Raw genomic sequence first — 26,841 nt, 5'->3', positions numbered from 1 at the left:
AGCACTTATGAAGTGCCTGGTCCCTACTAGGAATCGCCTTATTAAATCCTCCCAACTGTCTTCTGAGGTAGGAACTGTTATTATCATTCCCATTTCACAGTTCACAAAACTCTACTTCCAGAGGTTAGGAAACTTGTCCAAGGTCATCCAGGAAGAAGTGGTGAAGCTGGGATCCACCCACAGGTCTGTCTGACCCCAGGCAAACCCTTCTTAACCACTCTGCTGACTTTCCACGAAGGAACAGAAAATGCACCTGAAGGAAAGGCCCCAAAGCACTGTTTCACTTGTCCTGGTTATCTATTCATAACCCAGTTTCAAAGAAAATGTCTTCTGAGCTTCAAGACCCTAGCACAGTGCCTGGTACATGCTACAGTTTAATAAACAGTCCCCAGTGAGTAAATTCACAAGCAAAAGCATGGGGGCCCAGAAACAAGTTGCCTTCCTCCTGGAAGGCAGACCCTTCAAGGCCCTGTGACTTGTGAACTATGTACAGCTGGGGGCCAACTGGTGTGCTGATGCAGGGTCAGAAAAGAGCCACTTGAGAGGGCCCTCCTTCAGTGTTTCCTAGCTGGGGGCTGTGACACATACACACACTCAGTGCTAATGTACGTACACACAATACTAACGTTGAATGAGGAGACACACATGAAAATGACACAGATGTTAAAGGACAGCCAGCAGACCAAGATAGCAGCAAGGTCACAAACAAAGGGTCAGGACATCATGCTACAGGTGGCCATCAGCAAGCAGGCCAGGCCAACCCTGCAGGGACCGCAAGAGTCTTCACTACAGTATCAGGTGCTTGGACACAGTGGTCTGGTGTTCAACATGGTTATCAAGATTACAACCAATGCATATGATTGACTTACGGCATCTGTAAGAGCCGGGAGACGGTAGGCATGCCATTTTTACAGGCTTCACAAGACAGCGTAGACTCCAACACGGCCACTTGAAATGAACAGATACACATTTTAGTTCCACAGAACACGCTGGCAAATCCACTTGCTGATGAAAAGTTTGACACCACTTTGCAATAACTGTCTGCGGGCTGATCAGGACAGTGTCAAAACTCTTCACACACAGACAGATGGCATACGTGGGGTAGGGGAATGCTGGCAACACTGGCGTTACCAATGACTCAAAAGAAATGGTTTAGAAACTACATGCTGACAGAATGCTAAATATATTTCAAAGATAATTGGAGGAAGGATTCAAGATATCATTCATAAAAGTGTTTGTTCTCTTGAAAGAGAAGTAAACACTACACAGAAGTAAAATTCTGAACTTGAAAGACATTTTGCTGCTTGCATGCTTTTCATCAAAACCAGTGCACAAAATGCCAATTGTTGGTATCTCATCAACCAACACCTTGGATGCTACTAACAGGAGCAGCCAGATTTTTCTACCCACAGGTCACTGTTCAGTGTCAGTGGTTCACATTCAACAAAATACACAGTCCCAGGCCTGTTCTCTTGAATTGCCTCATGTGATACAGTAACACTTGGTGAAGGGGAGACTTACATTATCTCCAAGGCATAGGGGTCCAAGAGCTACCCTGCCCTCTCCTCTCTCTGCTCCAGCCATGAGTTCTGGCCTAGCTGTGGAGGGGATGAAAGGGTCCTGGATGGTCTGCACTAGTTCCTGCATCCCTTCTTCCTAAAGATGCTCTCACTTGTCCTCCAGCTCGCCTCAGCCCCCTCAGGTAATTCTGTAAGAGCTCCTGGATCCAATTTGTCTGGGTGTCTGCATTCCTGCCTGCCTGCCCTACGTCTGGGCCTGCTAGGCTCTTATCTACTAGGTTTCCGACCTATGGCTTTGGCTTTCTTGTTTCTTCTTCTTCTTCTTCTTCTTTTTTTTTTTTTTTTTTTTTTTGAGGTAGAGTCTCACTCTGTCGCCCAGGCTGGAGTGCAGTGGCGCTATCTCCGCTCACTGCAACCTCTACCTCCCAAGAGGCGGGTTCAAGCAATTCTCGTACCTCAGCCACCAGAAAGCTGGGATTACAGGCATGCACCTCCACACCCCTGCTAATTTTTGTATTTTTAGTAGAGACAGAGTTTCATTATGTTGGCCAGGTGGGTCTTGAACTCCTGACCTCATGTGATCTACCTACCTCAGCCTCTCAAAGTGCTGGGATTACAGGCGTGAGCCACAGTGTCTGGCCTCTTTTGTTTCTTGCAAGTCTCACTCCAGCCTTGATCTGACTTCTGATGCCTGTCTGAGTCCCCTCCAGACTGGCTTTACATTGCCTGGTTCTGGCTTCTGCATCACACTCATGCAGGCCATACTTCTCTTTACATCCTCCTGCTTCCAAAATTCTAAAGCATTTTACAAAAAGTTCCCAGAAACTTCAGATAGCCTGACAAATGGACAAGCCACCTGAATTTTCGCCTAAGTGTATTTAAGTAAACTACTCAAATTTTATCTACTTTTAAATTGGGTAAAAATTTCTGGCTGTAGAAGACAGCAACTTCCTCTGGGTCTTTCCTGGACTCTGGAAAGGGGATGAGTGGCTCTGCATACTACCAGGGCCCGGAAGACCCTTCCCAACCCCATACTGACCCACAGCCATGGATGGGGCTGGAGGGAAGGAGTCCACAGGCACCGAGTCTGGAGGTCGTCCGTAAGTCATTTCATACAGTAAGTGGCCAAAGCAGTGGACATCCACACTTTCCAATGTCTGTGAAAGAAAGAGAGCAACAGCGTGTTCACCCTTCACTTTGGCTTTATGGACCACCACACTCCTGCCCCAAACCTCCTCTGAGAAACAAAGGCCAGGGATAGCCCCGCTCCTAATTGGTAGTATAAATGCAACTCCAAAGCCTTTTGTAACCTCATGAGGTATCCCAAAGGTCTCAGTCTGACCCTCTACAGTTTTCCAATCAGTCAGTCTATCTCCCTCCTTACCCCACCAGCCATTTCAACTCAGCCTCCTGGAGATACAGCAATGCTCCAAGGGACAAATGGCGCTGATAGGCAAGGCCTGCCCCAACTGTACCTTGGTACATATTTCCTACATGAGCAGATCATGGGATACCTGATACCTAAAAATGAGCCTGCTACTTCATTACTTTAGCAACTTACATTGATTTTCCTGAATTGTGAAAAATAAGATCGGTAGAAGGAAGGCAGGCCCAATAAGGAATTCTCAAGGTCTAGCAGCCGGCAAGTGTCCCCATCGAGCATCACATTGGAGGCATGAAGATGCCCATAAGGGAATCCCTTGTCATGAAGAAACTTCAGTACCTATGAAAGCATATAGGTAAGTTACATTTTCCCCCAACTCATTCAGATATAAGACAAGTTAAACTTTGTTTTTACGTCAATATATTTTGAAACAAAACCAAATAGGTCACTGGGAAGATTCCTGAAGAAAAATGCCACCTCTACCCATTTGTTTGGAAAAGGGAGTGAAACTGAATGCTTTCCAGCTTTGAGGCTATGAGACACAACACCAGTTCTTTCTTTCCCCAAAACGATAGAGAAGCAGCCTATATATGCTTGGAATTAATAACTCCAATGCCAAAAGGCTCTGCTTTAAGCACTTTCTGATTCCAATAGGCCAGCTCTCTTCAGGGCAAAGTCTTGATCCTCCTGCATAGATGAGTGAAGCTATCTTATCAGTGATTCTGCCAGTAATTCAGAAAAAGGGGCTGAACTAGAAAACATCTCTCGTTCAGTCTCTCCTCCAAATATATTTAGCTGTTTATTAATAGGAACACACAACAGGCTCCCAGAAAAAGAAGCAAATCTTTCAGCTGCCATGTAAATAATCAGTGGCTTACCCAGTAATAGAGATGCTTAGATATAACCCTGCAATGCCCTCATGAGCTAGAGCAGTGATAGCCAAGTGGGGTGCCCAGAGCAATTCACTAAGGGCTGAAAGAAAGTATTACAACTTCTCTTCCTAGTTGTTGTTTTTAAAAAATATTATTCTTTTTCAACTTATACAAAATATATTACTAGTATGCTGCCTCCATCCGAAAAAGTAAAATATATATATACACATACACACATATATGTATGTGTGTATTACATATATAATTTATAGTTAAACAGCCATAACATTGGGATATTACATTGTTTATTACTGATAGGGTTGCATAATCCCAGAAGCTTGGCAAATACTGGCCTGGAGGGTAATGTAAGAAAGGCTTTTCACTGCTGGTTATACCTCTGTAAGGAAGCCGTATGGCTATGTATATGACATAACAAAATCAAAAATCTTGGCACAGGGATAAAGAGCAACCAAAGATAATATAAAAGTTGGTGTCCACACAGTAAAGTTCTTAAAATTCAGACACTAAATTGCAAGAAGAGCTAAAGCTTTAAGAATTTTGTAGACCTAAGTGACTGTTGCCTTAGCCTCAGATATTGCTTGTTGAGGCAAAATATGACACTGCAATCAGTTTATAAGCAATCAGACAACTTAAGTGATTCTGGATATTACTTAAGAAGTTTTCAAGATGAATAATGCAATTTTGGATGACATCTGAATGCAACTTAAAACTAAAGTACCTCTTACCTCTAATATTTGCCGTCCATATGTTTTTATTTGTTGGAGTTCCAGGCCCTGAATCTTCTTAGGGTTGCAGTACTTCTTTAGAAATGGGTCTTTTGGTTTTGCCTTTGGAAAAGAACAAAGAACACATAAGAAAGCAGCAGCGGGGCCAAGATCTGCACACAGACTCCCTGACCAGGCAGGATTCTACAGAGGCTAGGGGTGCCAGAGATGGCCAGCTGCAGGATGTGAGTTTTTAAAATATAACAGTCTGTGTAGTTGATAGAAGAAAGTGGCTGACCCAGGTTCCATCCCTTCTCTAGCCCAGTGAAGATGTGCCTGGTCTTGCCCTTAGCAGACCCCAACGTCTGGCATATTGTTCCAATCTACAGTACTGCTTTGTTAAGTGCAAAACACAAACTTAAAAACTGACCTAAGAGAGCAGCTTGCAATGTAATAGACATAATTATTAAACGTTCAACCTTTCCTCATGTGGGAATAGGAATGCTCTTTAGTCAAATTGAGTTCTTATTGCATGAGTAAAAATAAAATTCCAAATAACAACAAAACTAACATCAAATCCTCAGGGCCTAGCCTCTGGAGTCTTAGAGACTAAGTATCAATAATACGTTCTAAAGGAACCTGAGAACTTCCTTATGACCATGAGCTTGCACAAGTACCTTGTAGATCAGATCCTTCAAAGTTCCCTTTTCGTTAAACATCCTAATTAGCAATGCTGAGGATTCATTAGCTGTGGCAAAGGTAACCCGATAGATGTAAGGGTGCTGTCAAAACAAAAAAAGACATTCACATTGATTTGCATCAGGATCTAGGTACTTTTAAATCCAGGATCTGGTTATGCAGAGTCAAGTACCACTGTGGTGGCTTAGTTGCACAGGAATGTGGTCATATTCCCTGAACACATGGCATTTTCAATGACCAGCTAGTTATTCAATGACCAGCTAGTCCCTCCTTCTTCAGATGGAGAAGGGACATAAACTGTAGGAACAAAAGAAAACAGGAAACAGGTGATGGATGTGGTAAACTCTACAAGTGAAGGGGTCCTCTTTGGTGTGTGTACTCTCTTAGCTCAGGCAGAAGTGTGGTGGAAGAGAGAAAATGTTCAAATTTGGAAGATAATGGTGTTAATATCTGGTCGCTGTAAGTCAGTAAAGAACACAGTCAAATCTCAGAACAGCCAAGTGGGGACTAGGATAATGTGTCTTTGCTCACGGCTTACCCTAACATTCTGCACTGCTGTTTAGGTGCCAAGCCAAGAAGTATAACAGACAGAAAACAGGCAAAAGTACCATCTTCCGGAATCTCAGTCCTTTTCCACAGGAGCTAGCATGAATCTCCCTACCCTTCTATAGAAGTTTGCAGTATAATGATTCACAGTGTCCTCCTCAGATGGGGACACTGACATTAACCAATTGGGGTGGAAAAAAGACAAATTATTTAATGAGTGAAAGGAAAGTGCTCTTTTTCCCTGGAATTCTGGTTACATGAAACAAACTGGCTCCAGACAGGTATTACAATGCTCATTAGCTCAAAGGAGTATCATGAAAATTTAAACCCATGGGAGCTGAGCTATGCAGGAATTTTGAGGCTGGCATGCAGTAGGTTGGCGGGGTGGAAAGGTGTACTCAGGAAAATATAGTAATTGATCATGAAGTTCTCCTGAACATCCCATCAGAATGGTTGCTGCTGACTTTTTAGTAGCTTTATTGAGATATAATTCACATGCCATTACTATTCACCCATTTAAATGGTACAATTCAATGATTTTCAACATATTCACAGTTATACAACCATCATACAATCTAATTATAGAATATTTTCAACACCTGAAAAAGAAACACAATGGGTAGAATAAAAGTATATTGAGTACATACTCATATAAATTTTTTTTAAAAGGGAGAAGAGAAGCTCTTTAGGGTAGGATGCCAACTAATAAATAAATACAGAAGGAATAATAGAGTTAGAAAATCACATTAGGCCAGGCACAGTGTGACTCACCCTGTAATCCCAGCACTTTGGGAGGCCAAGGCAGGCAGATCACCTGAGGTCGAGAGATCGAGACTATCCTGGCCAACATGGTGAAACCTAGTCTAAACTAAAAATACAAAAATGACCTGGGTGTGGTGGCATGCACCTGTAGTCCCAGCTACTAAGGAGGCTGAGGCAGGAGAATCACTTGAACCCAGGAGGCAGAGGTTCAGTGAGCTGAGATCATGCCACTGCACTCCAGCCTGGGTGACAGATAGAGACTCCATCTCAAACAAACAAAAAAACAAAAAAAATCACATTAAATGCTAAAATGCTACTGGGCCTGATAAAGAACAGAATATGTAATCTCACAATTAATTATAGGTATTTATCTTAAGAAATTAAAGATGGGTATAGTGTTTAGCAAAAATTGTTCACTATGGCTTTTTTCTTTTTAAAAAAATAAGAGCAAAAAGCTGGAGTTGATCTAAATGTCAACAGAAGATTGAGTAAACTAAGGTATAGCCAATTTTAATTGTATACAGCCCAAGGTAATGATGCTATACTGTATTTACTGACAACTAAAGATGCTCATGGTACACCAATAATGAAAAAAAATTAGGTTTTAAGACACTATATATATATAATTTATATAAATATATATATTTATGAATTTTATATATATGGTATCTTAAAACTTGATTTTTAAAATAAATTTGTAAACATAAATTATAAATATATTTTATAAATAAACTTTCCTTTTTTAAATCATAAAAATTCTTAAACAGTAACAACTGAACATTTTGGTTCACTATACTTCTGGTTGATTGGGATTACAGGTGAGTTTTATTTTCTTATGTTTGCTTATTCTGTCTTCTGACTTTGCTACAACTTATATGCACCATTTATATGTGCGATATTTATTTAAAGAAGCACATCTATTAAAAGAAATTTAGGGCTGGTGAGGTGGCTCATGCCTGTAATCCCAGCACTTTGGAGGCCAAGGCAGGCGGATTGCGAGGCCAGGAGTTTGAGACCAGCTTGACCAACATGGTAAAACGCAGTGTCTACTAAAAATATAAAAATTAGACAAGTGTGGTGGTACCCTCCTGTAATCCCAGCTATTCAGGAGGCTGAGTCAGGAGAATTGCTTGAACCCAGGAGGTGGAGGTTGCAGTGAGCCGAGATCATGCCACTGCACTCCAGCCTGGGTGAGAGTGAGACTCCATTTTGGAAAAAAAAAAAAAGGAAATTTAAAACTGGGTCCTGACAGCCTGCATCACACAACCAATCAAGCTTTAAGACCAAAGCGTCTTTTTGGCCTCAGATCGCACCTCATTAATAGGTTGGTTTTGCCAGTTTGACAAGACACTATCTGGCCAAAAACAAACTTGCCAAGCCAAGTGCACAAATCAGCGTAATTGGGTTCAGCTCGCTAGTGACTCATTCCAGTGACATCTTAATGCAGACAAGATAAAGAATGTCAATGTTAACTCAATTTTCTGGCCAGATTAGTCTTTGCTGAAGACATTCTGCACATATTTTGAAATATATCTATGTGGTTCTTTGAACTGAAGGCCCTAGATTAGAGCTGTGTAGTAGCATAAATAATACCATGTACTCCTAAAGGTCAGCTGGTTGGCCTGTGAGGGTAGTAACTCAGATAGAAAAATGGCTATTTTGCCTTTTCTTGACCCAGCTTATCTAAATCCTTATTAGTTCTGTTTTCTCAAGCTAGAAAGAGTATCTTTCAGTTCCACTGATATAAAAATCCTCACCAAGAACAAGAGGCTGAGAGAAGTGGCTGCTTCCCTACTCTGATCTTTATTTAAAATACAAAGTCTATATTTAAATGACCATGTTTCATGGGTTGTGCAGATGTCATAAATGCTATTTCAAATGGCCTATGATCTATGCGCTTGGCCCCACACAATTTCAGTCTGAACTGAAATCCACTTGACCTCCCCATTCTCTTTTTCAGCTCTTCTGTCCATGTTTACCCACAAAAAACCACTGTGACTCTGTCATCAGCACTGACAATAATAGAAAGATGTATACTCACCAAACAGGAAGGCAGAAGTTTGATTAGACACTGAAAATCTTTATCTGACAAATACTTGTCCGGGCCAAGGTCAGCCTGAAAACATGGAAGGGAATAGCAGGGTACTGCTTTGGTCACCAAAAGAAAAATTCCTTGTCTTTCCCTTTAATTTTATTTGTCCCAATATATGACTGGAAACCAAAGATGAAAACCACACTAAATCTAGCTGCCTCAAGACCTTTCTAGAGAAGCAGTGTGTAAAAATACCAGACTTGTCGGGCAAGGTGGCTCATGCCTGTAATCCCAGCACTTTGGAAGGCCAAGGTGGGTGGATCACCTGAAGTCAGGAGTTCAAGACCAGCCCGACCAACGTGGTGAAATCCCATCTCTACTAAAAATACAAAAAAGTTAGCTGGGCGTGGTGGCAGGCCCATGTAATCCCAGCTAATTGGAAGGCTGAGACAAGAGAATCACTTGAACCTGAAAGGCGAAGGCTGCAATGAGCCAAGATCACACCACTGCACTCCATTCCAGCCTGGGCGACAGAATGAGACTCCGTTTAAAAAAAAAAAAACAAACTTAACTGTAATCTTACCTAACTCCATTAACCAAATGTATCACTAAAACTCTCAAAGAGATAACATAATGCCCAAGTTTTTTTTTTTTTTTTTTTTGGAAGTACTCTCCAAAACTGTAAACCCTAAATAGATTCCAGAGAGTTATTTCAAGCTGTTCCTATTTCTTTCCAAATGTTTACTAATTGACCAAATATAATTGCATTTACACAACCAAATGCACAGGAAAATGACTTAAAATGACTATTCTTTTAAATGGACCAAGGAAGCCTTTACATCATCGCTTAAGAGCACAGTACAATTTTGTAATTCTCTTGTCAAATCTCCTTTCATTAACCATCTAAAGTCACTGAAATGACACCGAAGCAAAAAGCTAGCTTACCCAGCTTAACACTAGCCGTTCCTTTGGCTGATTTTTAATCTTCATCAAGAAATATTTCTTCCTTATTCTCCAACCTGCCATAAAAGCAAAAACGTGCTTAGAGCTGCATAATTTTTGCAACAATTGATATGTTTCAGTGACTAAATAATCAAGAAAAATTAAGTTTGGCAATATGATTTGCAGCTTCATAGGCACAAGCAAAAGAACCATTTGATGATGTTGACATAGTAAAGGGTGTACTTAAAAAGAAAGAGTAAATATAAATAAAGAAATTATTCCCAGAAGTAGCAGGAAAACAGCAGTTCAGTTTAGATTTAGTGAAAAAGATAGATGAAGAAGGAATGGTGGTTCTGAAAGTTATTACCATCCAAATCCTTTGATGGGGCTTTAACCAAGGTTCATTAAGTATTAAAAGTTAAGAACTGTATTCTCAAGCAGTCACAAAGCAAAAAGAAAAAGAAGTCACCTGCATTTAAGCATGTTCTTGGGATACGAATCAGAAAGCATGACTAAGGATCCAGTTCTGTGATCTGCCTTTTTAAGAGAATGAGCATGCCAGTGTCTCACCTATGTCTTTCAAAGGTTCCACCACCTCCCACTTTGGTTCTGATCGGAAGAACATGGAAACCTGTTGTAAGGCAATCTCTGCAAAGACATTTTAGAAACTCATTAGTCAGACATATCAGCAAAGGGCCATATGCTGAAGATGCTGTTCTTGTAAATGAAATCCTTATAGTCTATGACCTTTTAAAAATCTTCATTACCAAAAAAATTAAAAGAAAGAAAAAAAACACAAACTAAATGCAATGTGGGATTCTAGATTGAACCATGGAATAGAAAAAGTACATTAGCAGAAAAAGTGGTAAAATCTGAATAAAGCCCATAGTTAATGTAACATTAACTTAAAAATGTAACTTAAAAAGAAAGGGTAAATAAAGAAATTATTCATGGAAATAGTAGGAAAATAGCACTTCAGTTTAGATTTAGTGGAAAAGACAGATGAAGCAGGAATGGTGGTTCTGAAAGTTATTACCATCCAAATCCTTTGATGGGGCTTTAACCAAGGTTCATTAAGTATTAAAAGTTAATATTCATTTCTAGCTTTGATAAATATACCATGGTTATATAAGATATTAACATTAGGAGAGGCTGGGCGTGGTGGCTCACACCTGTAATCCCAGCACTTTGGGAGGTTGAGGGGGGCAGATCATGAGGTCAAGAGATGGAGACCATCCTGGCCAATATGGTGAAACCTTGTCTTTACTAAAAGTACAAAAATTAGCTGGGCGTGGTGGTGTGCACCTGTAGTACCAACTATTCGGGAGGCTGAGGCAGGAGAATCGCTTGAACTTGGGAGGCAGAGGTTGCAGTGAGCCGAGATCCTGCCACTGCGTTCAAGCCTGGCAATGAAGCAAGACTCCATCTCAAAAAAATAAATAAATAAAAATTAGGAGAAACTGGGTGAGCAGCATATGGAAATTTTCTGTACTATCACTGCAAATTCTTTTGTTTAGTTTTTTGTTTTTTGAGATAGGGTCTCACTCTGTTGCCCAGGTTGGAATGCAGTGGCACAATCACGGCTCACTGCAACCTCAGCCTCCTGGGCTCAAGTGCTCCTTCCACCTCAGCCTCCTGAATAGTTGGGACTACAAGCATGCGCCACTAGCCCTGGCTAATTTCTGGTGTGTGTTTTTGGTTTGTTTGTTTGTTTGTTTGTTTAGAGATGAGGTACAGACTGGTCTCAAATTCTTGGGCTCAAGAGAGCCGCCCATCTCGACCTTCCAAAGTGCTGGGAATACAGGAATGAACCACTGCACCCAGCCCAGTGCAATTTCTATGTAAATCCAATATTATTCCAAAATGTAAAGTTTATTTTAAAAGTTATTAATAATGTGAAAATGTATATATTTCAAAACTGGAAAATCTAAAATATGTAACCTAGCTGGTTTAAGCCAAGAATTCAATGTATGTACCAGACCACAACCCAAGCCCAAAACTCAAAACATGTTCTAAGGTCAGCTTGGGACAGAATTTAATGTTGCTCCAAGTACTATTTATCCCATCTGGAATTACAGCTTTCATCAACAAAAAAAGTGATTACCCTTAAATATATACTAGAAATAAAAGCCAGTGTACAGCAACAACATGGTTCTATTGTGGAAAGTCACCGAGTGCCTGTTTACCGGGGAAAAAGAGGCACTCAGTGGCTTTCTTTTTGTGTTCATTTATCATGAAAATGTTTCCCCCTTTTAAGAACACAATGAGAAAAGGAAGTTCTTTAAAGTTCACTGCGTTAAGAAATTTTCAAAATAGCTGTGCTTTTACATTTCCTGTAAAAAGCAACATCTATAATTTGCCATTTCCCCTCACTGAAGTGAGTAAATGAAGCCACTCCAGATCCTTGAAAGCAAACAGCAATCCTCCAAATGCACTGTGGAATTTCACTTCTGCCTAGCATTAATTACATTCCAGGCAGACTAGTGAGGCATGAAGGATTCAGCAGAAATGCTCTCCATATGTCAAAATGACCTTGTTTGGAATTCACATGTCAAGAGCTTGGCAAACAACATCATTTGGATATATTTTATAGTACATTTTGAGTTAAGAGATTCAGGGAAGAAAACAATTTACTAGCTATTTGTTTAGCTATTTGTTTACTGACTCAATATGTAAAGTGTCAATGGCATCTACTCAGAAGAAAACATGTGATGACCAAATACAAAACTGGCTCCATTCACATTTGTTCTAACTACACCAGCGTGTGACAAACCATCTGGAATAGCTGCGTGCAGCAGAAACACACAGACTTCCATTATCAACACTGGGAACCTTGTACCTCGTTTATAATTCATGTTAATATAAAGTGGTTTTAGTATTTCCAAAGTAACTTGAACATAAAGAAACTTAAAAGGAAATAAAGTGAAAATCATTCACATCAACTTTATGAAGGAGCATGAAAAATAATTCTCTAATGTATACAATGTCATTCTAAAAGACTGACAGTGACATGTAACTCTCCACAAAATCATTCAGCAATATTTACTGTATGCTACTATGTGCCATATCTTGTTTTAGGAATGGAGGAAATAGTTGTGAATAAATGGAACATACTAGATTTCTTACTGATAAACTGAGGACTGGGAAATAGCTTTTTTCACTTAGGGGTCAGGGAATTGGAGAAAGGACAATTTATTCCCACTGAACTGTGATTTACTGTCAAATAAACTGCATGACTACCATGTGCCTAATATTAATCCTCTCCTTCCCCAGACTCGGACAACACATTTCAATCCTAAACATCTACTCCTCTGCTTAGAAGCCTTTACTGGTTCCCCACTTCCTTGCCAAATCAAGACCAAGCTTATACATATCTAGGGTTCAAGCAACCTCTGGCTTTAACCTACCTTTCTGGCTTTATCTCCCACAGTGTGTGGGGTTTCTCTGCACTCTGAGATTTGCTTACCATGGCCCCTAAAGACTGGCCTGCCCCATTTCCTCAGCGTTCTTCATCTGGCCCAGACTCAGCCCAGATGTTCTGCTCCCTTAGCCAGGACTTTCTCCCTCCCTGCTTCCTTCTCTCCTCTGTACACTCCCAGTGCTATATGTGTCCCTCTCTCATGGGATTACCCACTGAATGTCCTATTTCAGTGCTACTCTCTTCCACAGAGACTGTATGCTCTGGCTGTATATCTAGGTAATGCCAGGATATATCTTCTCAAGCTGCTCTGCCCAGAGCATTGGCCACTGCCTCTCAGCCTGGCTAACGTCTACTCATCCCTCAGGTCTCTGTGTAGGACTGACCTCTTCTGGAAAGCCTTCCTTCATCTTTAGGTGTGGATCATCCATGCCTCGCCCCCTTCCCCAAGGTGCTGCCTAGCATTTACTCTGCCACAGCCATCACCTGCCAATCTCCCTGCGTAACTTCCTGGAGTAGGAAGTGGGGGAATTATTCTTTCCTCCTTGCTGTATACATAGCACCTGGCACAGAGTAGATGCTCAATAAGTATTTGATGAAGCAGGAACCAAGGGTTCAATGCATGTTCAACAGATGTGGAACCTCTCTCCCATTAGAACACGAAATCCATGAGAAGGAAGGCATCTGCCCTCTAGTTCTGACACAGGAACTGACTGCCACATATGGAAAAACTGCATGCTCTGAAAGTGCTGATAAACAGGCTGGAGACAGGAAATGGAGAGCACAGCCTTCAAGCCCATCCTGCACTTCCCACAGAGCTCAGTTGTTCCAGGCGCCCGCACTGTGAGCAGTCATTGAATTCCTCAATTCCAGCCCCATGGAGTGACAGCAGGGGACAAACACTGACTCCTCTAGGACTGGAGCTGGGGTCCAGACCCCTAGTCCACTACAGCAGGTTGCACTGCAGAGAGGCCTGCAACCTCACCAAATATCCTACTGTTGTTCTAAACATAGTCCTCTTTCCCGTCTCCCTCCCTGTTTATATCCTGGAGTCTACTACTGTCCTACCTATTCAAGGGATTCCTGGGGCTTTAGGCCTCAAAGGGAACTTCAGCACTCCCTGGTCCATTCCCCTTTCTCAACCTCTTGTTTTACAGGTCAGGATGTGGGCCCACAGAGAAGAAACACTACTAATGACAACGCTAGGACAAGGATACAGGCCTCTTGATTTCTGGTCCAAATGACTTTTGCCTGGAAATTAAAACCCCATTACTTCAAGAGGGTATGAGGATTGAGGCAGGAAGATGGCTACAGTGCAGTGAGGCTTTTAAATGATAGAAGTAGCTTGTTAAAAAGATGAATACTGTAAGGGGTATATGTGTGTCTGAGAGAGATTCTCAACACAAACTCCTCAGGACCAAGAGATACCTGTTTTCCTTGCACAACAGCTAGCCCTCAATTAGACTTTTTAGTTCCAATGAACACCTCTCACAACTCCCTCACAGAAGACCAAGGACCTACATTTCCTTTCTGAGGATAGGCTCTTCTGGAGAAAACCTGGAAAAGAAAGAAAGGCCCAGCAGTCCCAGGCTGGGGACTCAGGAAAGAGAGAAGGAAGCTGCCAATGTCCTGAGAGCTCCTGGTTAGCCATCCCCTCGGAGCAGAATGCCATCACAGTCCCCCTCCAACAAGGCACCCTCAACCTCCGTCACAGCAAGGAACAGGAAAAGTGCTCTGCTGATTCTGGCCACGACTTGAACACAGTACTCAAATCCTGCTGAAATGAAGCTGGATGATGACTGAAGACCATGTGGAAAATGAGAAGAGGTGGAGACATTATCCACATTAAAATGGAACAGTGGGCCAGGCCCAACACTGTGAGAGGCCAAGGCGTGCAGATCATTTGAGCACAAGAGTTCAAGACCAACCAAGGCAACACAGTGAAACTGCCTTTCTACAAACAATTAAAAAATCAGCTGGGCATGGTGGTGTGCACCTGTAATCCCAGCTACTCAGGAGGCCAGGGTGCTAGGATCACTTGAATCCATAAGGTCATGGCTGTGCAGAGCTGAGATCGTGCCACTGCACTCCAGCCTGGACAACAGAGTGAGACCTTTGCTCAAAAAACAAACCAGGGAAAACTGGCCCTGCTTAGAGAAGTGCCACAAGGTGGGAGGTGTGCAGGGTGTGCTCAGAGAACTGTGGGCCATGCTATGAATCTCGGGAATGGTCCTGTCAAGCTGGCATAGAGGTGGAGGCCTGTACTTCCCTTTCCTGAAGTGGCTGGTATGTCAGCCTCGAGGCTAGACAAATTCTGACATTTCATTCAAAGGGGAAAATAAATCACCATCTCTCTGAAAACAGCATCCATCACCTATTGTTTATGGGATCGTGCCTTCTGAATAGCGGCCACTGCAGGTTCTGGCAGGAGTTTCTGGTGGTCTTTTTATACCCCTGCCCACATCTGCTCTGGACTCCTGACCCTCTACCATGATGGAGGCTGGGGGGTGGAGGTCAGGGAGTGGAGGTCAAAGACAGTAACAGCATGTGGGGAGGTACAGAAAAAGTGGAGAACTGACAACTGTCAGAATAGACAACCTTCCAGGAGCCACACAGCATTTAACTTAAACACTCAGACCAGACTAAAGTCACACGAATGTGCAATCCTGGGTAGGGCCCTCCCTCTCTGGGGGCCTTAGTTGAACTCATTTATGAAAAGAGAGGGATCTTACACATGATATATCTGCTCTAAGATCCCTTTTAGCTCTGACCCCATGAGACTCAATGTACTTCTGGTGCCAGCTCCCTGAGAGCAAGGAGCACATGTGTTTGTGCCAGCATCCCCACTGCCCAGCACACGTGCACTACACCTTGATGCTTGCCCCTAGGAGAACATTAGCAGCCACTTGCAGGGAATGAACCACTTGCAGCAGATAAACCACTGAGTGGGTCTGGATTAGGGCTGATTTGACAAGTCAATCCAGATGGCCTGCTGTCTGACAGTTTGGGGAACAAGGTGAAACAATGAGAAATGAAAGCCACAAAAGATGCTACTTTGACAGAATTCAAGCTGTCCCTAGAGCCTCAGTCCTATCTGTGCTATCTTTTCTCTTATGTGAACAAAAAAGCAAGTGGAGGGAAGAATGGAATCCTTGTAACAACTCAATGCTCCATTTGGTAACTTACAGTAAGTGTGAGTTTGAAATAAACTTTCCTTCTCTTGGTTACACTCCAGAAAGGCATTTTCCTTAGCCCTGCACAGCACTTCGGTTAGAAAATGGTAGGTACATTCTAGAGCAAGGCTTATGCTTTAATGTGCATGCAAATCACCTGGAGACCTTGTTAAAATCAGATCCTGGTTAAGGACTGAATTCTGCACCTTCAACAAGCTCCCAGTGATGCCAATTCTGCTGGTCAGAGAACCACACTGTGAGTCACAAGCCTCAAGGGCTGTGGTTTTCAAACTTGGCTCCATATTGGAATCACTCGGGAAGCTTTACAGACTACAAGCTCCACCCACAGAGACTCTGATTTAATCGGCATGCAGCCTGGGCATGAGAATTTTTTAATGCTCCCCAGGTGATTCTACTATGGAGAAAACTTGGTGCCTGCCAAGTAGACATCTGTTTCGCCTCTCTGAAATAGGAATATTTTGGTAAATGAATGCATGTGAATAAATAAATAAAAATGAAATAGGAATAAAAGTGCCTCTCTCTAATTACTTCAAAAACAATGTTTTAAGGACTCAATTATCTGATATGATGTATTCTCTTAGCAAGGAAATTAACAATATCCATAGTTCCACTTGGTCTCTGAAGCATGGTTTGTCTTTAACAAATCAGGTGAAACAATAGTTTCTATTGTTCTCTTCAAAGTGACACAAGAATGTATTAAATGTTTAGTTTCTCATTCTGCCGACATCAGGCTAAGGTTATTGACGCCAGCTTTGAGTGTAATCGGTATTGGAAGAGAAGCCCTTTCCACCACAGTCCCTTGGCAGCTGCCCTGAACCAGAAAAGATTTGGAAGAGAACAATCTCCTATGCTTTGCACTGAGTGGGTCTCAGGAAGCAAATAGAAAGACATAGAAAGGATCCTTCTGAATCACTGCTGTGTTTAAATTCCCAGAAAAAAACAAACACAAAACATATTGTAAATACAAAAACAGCCAAATACAAATCAAATTAAGATTATTATATATACAAGGTATTGATTAGAGGTCAAAATTAATATAAAAATTACTGTATACATTAGTGTGAAATTTTTTTTTAAGATGGAGTCTCATTCTGTCGCCTAGGCTAGAGTGCAGTGGCACTATCTCAGCTCACTGCAACTTCCACCTCCCGTGTTCAAGCAATTCTCCTGCCTTAGCCCTATAGTAGCTGGGATTACAGGCATGTGCCACCATGCCCGGCTAATTTTTGTATTTTTAGTAGAGACGGGGTTTCACCATGTTGGTCAGGCTGGTCTTGAACTGCTGACTCAAGTGATCCACCCGCCTCAGCCTCCCAAAGTGCTGGGATTACAGGCGAGAGCCACGGTGCCCAGCCTATTGTGGATTATTTACTCTCTGTTCTGTCAGGGAAGACAATAAAGACAAGAGTATAAGTACATACGACAATTTCTCCTCCATATTTTTCTTTGCAGACTTTACAAACATTTTGGAAGTAAATTATTTTCTTCCTATACATCTATAGTAAACTACAATGAAGAAAATCTTAGTAAATTCATAATACGCTATAACAAATGTGTACACATCCCCATTTTAAGAAAGAGTTTTTCCCACATATGTTATCTCCAGCAAGGGACAGCAAGGGCCTCTTTAGCCATGTGACCATAGCTCACAGATTCCATCGCTTACCAGTGTAGTTTGCAGAATAGTTGTTTGGATCTAAAAACTTCTTAACTAGCTCACAATTAGACAATATATGATTTGTGGTGATCACATTGAGATAGTTCTGAAGACCTTTCTGCCTCTCGGCTATGAATTCACGATCCATGTTACCAATCAATTTTTTGGGAGGAAGAGGTAGACTTAGGCCTGCAATCTTAAAAAAAAAAAAAAAAAAAAAAAAAAAGGTTACACTCATGTCATCCACAAATAAGAATCAATACAAATATCTTGACCTGTCATATTTCATTAAACCTAAGACAACATAGATTTTAAGATGCATCCGCCGGGCGCGGTGGCTCACGCCTGTAATCCCAGCACTCTGGGAGGCCGAGGTGGGTGGATCACTTGAAGTCAGCAGTTCAAGACCAGCCTGACCAACATGGTGAAACCCCGTCTCTACTAAAAATACAAAAAATTAGCTGGGCATGGTGGCGTGTGCCTGTAATCTCAGCTACTCAGGAGGCTGAGGCAGGAGAATTGCCTGAAACCAGGAGGCGGAGGTTGCGGTGAGCCGAGATCGCGCCATTGCACTCCAGCCTGGGTAACAAGGGCGAAACTCCGTCTCAAAAAAAAAAAAAAAAAAATGCATCCTAATTTCAGTGATATAAAAATTACAAAAAAACTGCTTTTAGAATGGATAAAATACTGTATTAAGCATAGCTATTTTATTTTATTTTATTTTTAAGATGCAATCTCACTCTGTCACCTAGGCTGGAGTGCAGTGGCATGATCTCGGCTCACTGAGACCTCCACCTCCTGGCTTCAAGCAATTCTCCTACCTCAGCCTCCCAAGTAGCTGGGACTACAGGCATGTGCCACCCCACCCAGCTAATTTTTGTATTTTTAGGAGACATGGGGTTTTACCATATTGGTCAGGATGGTCTCAAACTCCTGACCTCAAGTGATCCACCAGCTTCGGCCTCCTAAAGTGCTGGGATTACAGGTGTGAGCCACTGTGCCCAGCTAAGTATAGTAAGTTTAGAACTTTTTTTAAAAATATGTTTTTATTTTTACTAAAATTGCATAAAAACATAATTTCAAGAGTAACTCACTTTCTTAAATTATTACTGGCAGTCCCATGACACCCCTCACCCCTGCCACCAGGTGACACGGCCATTCTCTACTCCCCTAAGGCAGCCACATTTGAGTCTCTCAGCTGTTCTTTTGACAATGGGGAATGCTCACACTGTCATGGCTTGATTTTTCATTTTTAGGCATTATCTACAGATTTCTCATTATGGAAGATGAGTAATAAGTTCTCTTTCACAATCCTGACCTCATCTCACACACATCTTGTCCCTAATCTTCCTGACATCATTATATTATAATTTTATTTGGTACAATATTCACATTTACCTTAGGTAAATAACATTCACAAATGAGCTAGAGCCATGCTTAATTTTCCTTTACAGCAACGTATGGTCTTTTTTTTTGGGGGGGGCTTTCTATTCAACTCAAAAATCTTAATGCAAGGCTTCTCTCAACACACTCAGTTACACAGAGGCATTAGTTTTGTCTTCTTGGAGAGTACCTTCCAGAGCCCACCAACCTGCTCCAAGCAGGAGTGGCGGTCCCTACACTGCTGCAAAGACAGCATCCTGGGACCTCCCTTCCTCCTCATCCTAGAGATCCTTTTGCCTTTGTCTTGAGAAACGCCATTCTGTATCCCCATCTTCCTTTTTTGTACATATTCCCTTGCTTTTGGTAGCATGTACCCACTGTCAGCTTTAAAAAGGAGAGCAAGAGACACATTTTTTGAAACCTTGCATATAAGGATATTTATCCTCCCCTTACACTTGATTTATAGCTAGTGTTGATGTGGAATTTTAAGTTGGGAATACATTTTTCTTCAGAATTTTAATTTTTTAAATTTATTTTTATTTATTTATTTATTTTGAGATGGAGTCTCCCTCTGTTGCCCAGGCTGGAGTACAGTGGCACGATCTTAGCTCACTGCAACCTCCACCTTTTTAGTAGAGATGGGATTTTACCATGCTGAGCAGGCTGGTCTAGAACTCCTGACCTCATGATCTGACTGCCTCAACCTCCCAAAGTGCTGGGATTACAAGAGTGAGCCACCGTGCTGGCCTTTCTTCAGGATTTTGAATATTTGGTTGTCTTCTAGTTTAGTGCTGCTGTTAAAGGTTCAAGTATATTGATGCCTCTTTTTTTTTTTTTTTTTTTTTTTGAGACAGGGTCTACACTTTGTCACCCAGGCTGGAGTATGGTGGCATGATCCTAGCCCACTGTCACCTTGAATTCCTGAGCTCAAGAGATCCTCCTGCCCCAGCCTCACAAGTAGCTGGGACTACAGGTGCACGCCACCACACACAGCTAATCATACAGATTGTTTATCCATTGTTTATTGTTGTTGTTGTTTTTCCAGAAGCTTTCAGGATCTTTTCTATGACCTCAGTTTGGTTTGTGACTTACATGTGTCCATTTTCATCCTTCAGGCTGACACTCAGTCCTTTCAAACTAAAAACTAATCTCCTTAAGTTCTTTGGTAGTTCATTGTATTGTTAGGTCATTATTTCTTCCCCTTCATGCTTCTGCTTTCTTTTACTGAAACTCTTCTTTTTCAATGTTGGACTTCCTGGACTATTCCTCTAATTTTATCTTTTTTATTTTCTGCTTTTGTTTTGTTTTTGAGACAGGCTCTCACCCTGTCACCCAGGCTGGAGTACAGTGGCATGAGCACCACTCACTGCAGCCTCAACCTCCTGAGCTCAAGCAATGCTATCACCTCAGCCTCCTGTGGAACTGTGCGCCACTCCACCCCACTAATTTTTGTATTTCGCTTTTCTTTTTTTAAAGAGTATTTCCTTTATCTTTCAACACTTCTAAATAGTTGTCTACTCTTATTTTTTATTTGTAAGTACTCTTTTCTATTCTTTTTTTCCTTAATAGCACCTTGAATGTAATATCATTTCCTATCTCTCTGAGAAGACAAAAGATAATCTTTCTGAAGTGCGTAAAGCATTCTTCTCACTGCATACTTGCTGCTTCCTGATGGTTCCTTTTTTCCATGGTGGTGGGCGCCTGTAATCCCAGCTACTTGGGAGGCTGAGGCAAGAGAATCACTTGAACCTGGGAGGCGGAGGCTGCAGTGAGCCAGTGGTTCCTTTTAAAAGTCTCTCTTGGTGGGAGTCAGGTATGAACAGGAACTGGGATTTAAGGGCTACACTTCAGAGGTATCCCAGGTCTCCTTTCTGCCAGAATTATGGGAAGACAATGTTGTGGGATGTGAGCAGTGAAGTTTAGAAAAAACAGAGAGTCCACAAAACATATCCACAAGGAAAATTAAGAAGCAACTTAAACCAAGCAGGTGAAACCCTAATGCTTCAGAAACAGAAGAAGAACAATGTGGCAAATTTCTAACCAGAGCTAAGTACTGAACACGGAGAAACAGTAAACTAGTCCTTAGGTATAAAATAAAGGGCTACCTGGGAGCAGTGGCTCACACCTGTAATCCCAGCACTATGGAGGCTGAGGTGGGAGGATAACGTGAGGTCAGGAGTTCAAAACCAGCCTGGGCAACATGGTGAAACCTGTCTCTACTAACAATACAAAAATTAGCTGGGCATGGTGGTGGGCACCTGTAATCCCAGCTACTTGGGAAGCTGAGGCAGGAGGCCTCAGCTTAAACCTGGGAGGCAGAGGCTACAGTGAGCCAAGATTGCACCACTGTACTCCAGCCTAGGCAACAGAGCAAGACTCTGTCTCAAAAAAAAAGAAAATAATAATAATAATAAAGGGCTACCAAAAATATATAAACTAATATTGATCAGACTAGTTATATCTAAACACTCCTTAAAAAATTAAGTCCAAGGTTGGGCATGGTGGCTCATGCCTGTAATCGAGCACTTTGGGAGGTCAAGGTAGGCGAATCACCAGAGGTCAGGAGTGCAAGACAAGCCAGGCCAACATGGTGAAACCCAGTCTCTACTAAAAATACAAAAATTAGCTGGGCGTGGGGTGGCAGGCACCTGTAATCTCAGCTACTTGAGAGGCTGAAGCAGAAGAATCGCTTGAACCTGGGAGGCAGAGGTTGCAGTGAGCCGAGATTGCCCCACTGCACTCCAGCCTGTGGGACAAGAGCAAGACTCTGTCTTAAAAAAAAAAAAAAAATGAAGTCCAAATCCAATAAAAACATTTAAATAAGAAACAAAACATCGTCCTGGAGGAGTTTGGTGACCTTTAGTTATCAGCTCATATTCAAGAGTGGAGTACCAAAAGTTGACTGGAACCTCTGGGTGAATGCCTGGGGTTTATCTACTGTGGGCTTTATTTTACCAGATGACCCTATGCAGCTGTTTCACTGGACAAACCTTTAGCTCTTTCCTCTTAGGCTGAACAGATTCCTCCCAAAACAATCTTCCAATCTCCTGCCTGAAAAGTCTAAGGCTTGACTGCCAGAATTCTGGAAGCAGAGAGAAAGAAGGACGCTAGGGAGAGAGAGGGGTCCTCATGTATAGCATGTACATGTTTTCTTTTTTTCTTTGTTTGAGATGGAGTCTCGCTCTGTCGCCAGGCTGGAGTGCAGTGGCATGATCTCAGCTCACTACAACCTCCAACTCCCTGGTTCAAGTGATTCTCCTGCCTCAGCCTCCCAAGTGGCTGGGATTACAGGCACGTGCCACCATGCCCAGCTAATTTTTGTATTTTTAGTAGAGACGGTGTTTGGCTAGGCTGGTCTCGATCACCTCACCTTATGATCCACCCACCTTGGCCTCCCAAAGTGCTGGGATTACAGGCATGAGCCACTGTGCCCAGCCGTATGTACATGTTTTCAACTGTGCCTGCATTCCCAGCCTAAAGACTGTTTGACTGTCTCCAGAAAATAAATTTCTAGTTTTTTGCTAGAAAGAGGAGGGCAGGCATAAGTTGCACGGACGTGGAAGAATTGGGGATCTGACTGCTTCTTAAACAGACTTGCAACTCCTGATTCTAGCTTGACCATCACACTACTCTGGGGGCAGCACTTGGTACTACCAATGCTGGCACCTTCCAGGGGTTCTGTGATGTAAACTGAGACCCAATGAGATTATCTGCTTCCCACCTCAGAATTCTGTCTTCCTACATCTGCTTAATCAATTAGCTCTCACCCACTGGATTTTCAGCTTGAAGTGTTTTGTTGTGGGCCGGGTGCAGCGGCTCACACCTGTAATCCCAGCACTTTGGGAGGCCGAGGCGGGCTGATTACCTGAGGTCAAGAGTTCGAGACCAGCTTAGCTGATATGTCAAAACCCTGTCTCTACTAAAAATACAAAATTGAGCCTGGTGTGATGGTGGGTGCCTGTAATCCCAGCTATTCAGGAGACTAAGGCAGGGAGAATCACTTGAACCAGGGAGGCGGAGGTTCCAGTGAGCCAAGATCATGCCATTGCACTCCAACCTGGGCAACAGAGCGAGACTCTGTCTCATAAAAAATATATAAAATAAAATAAAATTTTTTTAAAAAGTGTTTTATTGTGGTTTTTTCTTCTCCTGTTCTGTTTGTTCTTGAGAGGGCGTATATGTATGTATAAACAACTCACTGTTATTCTAGAGTGGTTTGGGGAAGGAGGAAAAGTAAATACAGGTACTCAATCTACTATCATTTTCTACATTATTTAAAACTTTTAATGTCTTCTTTCTCTTTTTTTTTTTTAGAGAGAGAGAGGTCTCACTATGTACGGAACTCCTGGTTGCAAATAATCCTCCCACCTCAGCCTACCTCTCAAGTAGCTGGGACTATGAGCTCATTTTTTAAACAAAAAAAGCAAAGCATCAGACTGGCATTTTAATTTAATGAGCAAAGTCACTTTCAAAGAGTAGTGCTATTCTAGACTTATGCTTATATTAGAGCAGTCCAGTGGCGTGTGTATTGATCGAAGATAAGGTCTAAAGAGAAGGGCATTTTTAATTCAGAAAAGGATGTAATCTAAACCATTAAATTGGGCAACCTAACTGAAATTGTTCCATTCTGTATTTTTCAAACAACAATGATGCAGCCAAACGAAGACCTTGAACTTGATACTGGACAAGATGAAAAGGTTGGTGGAAAATTCTAAATTGCCAATTTCTCAAGCATAATTATGAAAATATGTCAGAGCATACACAAAGTAAATTTTCTATCACAGCATAATTCATTTCCAAATAAGATAATTAAATTTTATGTCATTTGCCTCATTTATACAGTTAGGCATTATCTAATAGCAGTTTCTTTTTTAGCTGAATAAAATGCAAAGGTATGAAGAAAGAAACATCACTTAGTGATTGCACATCCAAGCCAATCACTTTATTTTTTTGTTCAGGCACATAATGAATTAAATCAAGGGTAGGCCAGGCACAGTGGCTCACACCTGTAATCCCAGCACTTTGGGAGACTGAGGCAGGTGGATCACTTGGTGTCAGGAGTAAGATACCACCCTAACTAACATAGCAAAACCCTATCTCTACTAAAAATACAAAAACTAGCCAGGCATGGTGGTATGCAACTGTAATTGCTACTAAGGAGGCTGAGGCATGAGAATCGCTTGAACCCAGGAGGCAGAGGCTACAATGAGCCATGATGGTGCCACTGGACTCCAGCCTGGGTAACGGAGTGAGACTCTGTCTCAAAAAAATAAATAAAGGGTAATATATTACCTAAAACACAACTGATGTATCTCTCCTGAAACTATTTTATGAAGTTGCAGAATATCATCTCATTTATGTGTGTGTGTTGTAAGTCATCACTTAATGTTGTCAATAGGTTCTTATAAACTGGGACTTAAAGCAAAATGAATAACAAGATCAATTTTACCATAGGTTTGCTTGCTTATTTATTTATTTAGGAGACACAGTTTCACTCTTGTCGCCAGGCTGGAGTGCAATGGCACAATCTCGGCTCACTGAAACCTTCACCTTCAAGGTTCAAGCAGCTCTCCTGCCTCAGCCTCCCGAGTAACTAGGATTACAGGTGCCTGCCACCATGCCCAGCTAATTTTTCAGTAGAGATGGGGTTTTACCATGTTAGCCAGGCTGGTCTCAAACTCCTGACCTCAAGTGATCCACCCACCTCGGCCTACCAAAGTGCTGGGATTACAGGCATGAGCTACCACGCCCAGCCAGGCTAATTTATATAGACAAGAATTAACTTCCTACGGCACATTTCTGTTCACAAAAATATCAGCAAACTTCTAAAGACCTAAAGTTGTCTAATATTAAACACTGAAATAAGTATATCTTATAACCTATATATAATTTAAGAAAGATTAATGAAAACAAGATAATGATTATTATTTTGGAGGGTAACTGTTGTTAACTTGGTGTATTTTTGCACTTAACATTCATTACTTAAAGCAATTATGTAGATATTAAAATGTAACTCATTAATGAATCCAGAAGAAATGGAAAATTACTTAAAAGGCAATTATGATGCTTAGCATTGGTGAGATTTTGCCAATTTAACAAGATAATTATTTATACAATGTTTCAGTTTAGGGTCTCAGGTGGCTGGAGCCCACCCCATCTCAGGGTGCAGTCACACACACTTACACTCACACGGGGACTATGCACATACGCCCATTTACCTAATGTGTATGTCTGTGGGATGTGGGAAGAAACTGGAGTACCCAGAGAAATACGTGCAAACTCCATTCAGACAGTAGCCTTGGTCATGGATAGATTTTTTTCTCATCAACATAACAACCAAACAATGTTGAACAAAACAATGTTATCTGAGAATCTGCTGTTTTAGCCTGGGATATGGTTACACAGGCACAAAAAATGTCTGGGAGGACTCACAGCAACTGCTTAGCAATAACCATCTCTAGGAGCAGGTTGGCTCATTAATTTTTATTTCTCTACTGTGAAATGTTTACAATGTTCATTTACTACTTTTTTTCAATTAAAGAAAGAAATTTCTTTTGTTTATCAAACTGATTGTATATGCAGCAAGGATTTTAAAAATACCATTACCCAGTATCGACAGATTCGCCTGCACTACCACACAGCAGTAGCCCCTGCTGAATCTACATCACTCAGAAAGGAGTCACATCTGACATCATTAGATTCAAATCCCAATATTCTGGCTCCTTTTGTTTCATTGTGGGGATGTAAGAATGAATTTCATAAAGTATCTGTTTTGAACTTTGTGGCTTCCAAGCTTCAACCAATCCATTTTGTCAAGCGTCATTTCACCTTTTTAAATGTATTGCTCCGCCCAGACATCCCATCAGTTCTTCCAAACTATCAGGTGAAACAAAGAGCTCTTTTGCCAACAGCTGCAATTATAATGGCACTGCTATATCAGACAGACCAGAGGTAGTTTTCCAGCCGTATGTTTAAGATCTCACAAAAAAGTATTCCTAAAGGTACTCAAACTATGCAACCTGTAAGTTATATTAAAACCCCACCTCTTAAAAAAGATTGTTCAAGAGACACTTAATTTCTCTTTCAGCCTTCTCCTAGAATTTCTAAACTGCTTACCAATTATAGAATATAAAATTTCAAACTCCAATGGCTAATTAGAAGGGAGGGAAAAAGAATACTACACATAGAATAATAAAGTCTCTAAGCTACTGATTTCCTAGACACCTCCACACTGATGACTTCAAGCCAGGATGCCTCATCATCTCAAGTTCACTACCTTCCTCTTTAACATGCCATATGGATTCCCTTCTTGAGTTCCTTATAGAAGAAAAAGAGAACAAGACAGCCAGCAGAGTAATCTCCAGAGTTCCATGTACAACTGCGGAATGAAAATGAAAGGGGGAGACTGGGTGCCATGGCTCACGTCTGTAATCCCAGCATTTTGGGAGGCCAAAGCGGGTGGATCACCTGAGGTCAGGCATTCAAGACCAACCTGGCCAACACTGTGAAACTCCGTCTCTACTGAAGATTAAAAAAAAAAAAATTAGCCCAGCTCAATGGTGGGTGCCTATAATTCCAGCTATCCAGGAGGCTGAGGCAGGAGAATCGCCTGAACCCAGGAGGCGGAGGTTGCAGTGAGCGCAATCTCGACTCACTGCACTCTAGCCTGGGTGACAGAGTGAGACTCTGTCTCAAAGAAAAAAAAAA

General features: G+C 41.7%; 1 protein-coding gene across 10 annotated transcripts in view; it reads right to left on the bottom strand.

Annotated features, from left to right (window-relative positions):
- PXK (PX domain containing serine/threonine kinase like) overlaps positions 1 to 26,841 on the bottom strand; it is a 96,380-nt gene that overhangs the window by 25,655 nt on the left and 43,884 nt on the right. For 9 of the 10 annotated variants that reach the window (XM_021672388.2, XM_021672389.2, XM_021672393.2 and 6 more), the window contains 9 exons: positions 17,761 to 17,947; positions 10,053 to 10,130; positions 9,486 to 9,559; positions 8,550 to 8,624; positions 5,179 to 5,283; positions 4,523 to 4,624; positions 3,082 to 3,243; positions 2,560 to 2,677; positions 870 to 948 (listed from right to left, as the gene is read on the bottom strand). In XM_021672388.2, coding sequence (XP_021528063.2) covers positions 870 to 948; positions 2,560 to 2,677; positions 3,082 to 3,243; positions 4,523 to 4,624; positions 5,179 to 5,283; positions 8,550 to 8,624; positions 9,486 to 9,559; positions 10,053 to 10,130; positions 17,761 to 17,947 — 980 coding nt within the window. The remainder of the gene's footprint in view (positions 1 to 869; positions 949 to 2,559; positions 2,678 to 3,081; positions 3,244 to 4,522; positions 4,625 to 5,178; positions 5,284 to 8,549; positions 8,625 to 9,485; positions 9,560 to 10,052; positions 10,131 to 17,760; positions 17,948 to 26,841) is intronic. The other variant, XM_021672392.2, reaches the window with a different exon arrangement.

The sequence above is a fragment of the Aotus nancymaae genome, unplaced genomic scaffold, assembly GCF_030222135.1.
Source record: "Aotus nancymaae isolate 86718 unplaced genomic scaffold, 86718_ANA_hifiasm-v0.15.2.pri h1tg000067l, whole genome shotgun sequence".
Classification (NCBI taxonomy): domain Eukaryota; kingdom Metazoa; phylum Chordata; class Mammalia; order Primates; family Aotidae; genus Aotus; species Aotus nancymaae.
Note: the sequence above shows the minus strand (reverse complement) of the source record. Positions and strands in the feature narration are given on the sequence as shown.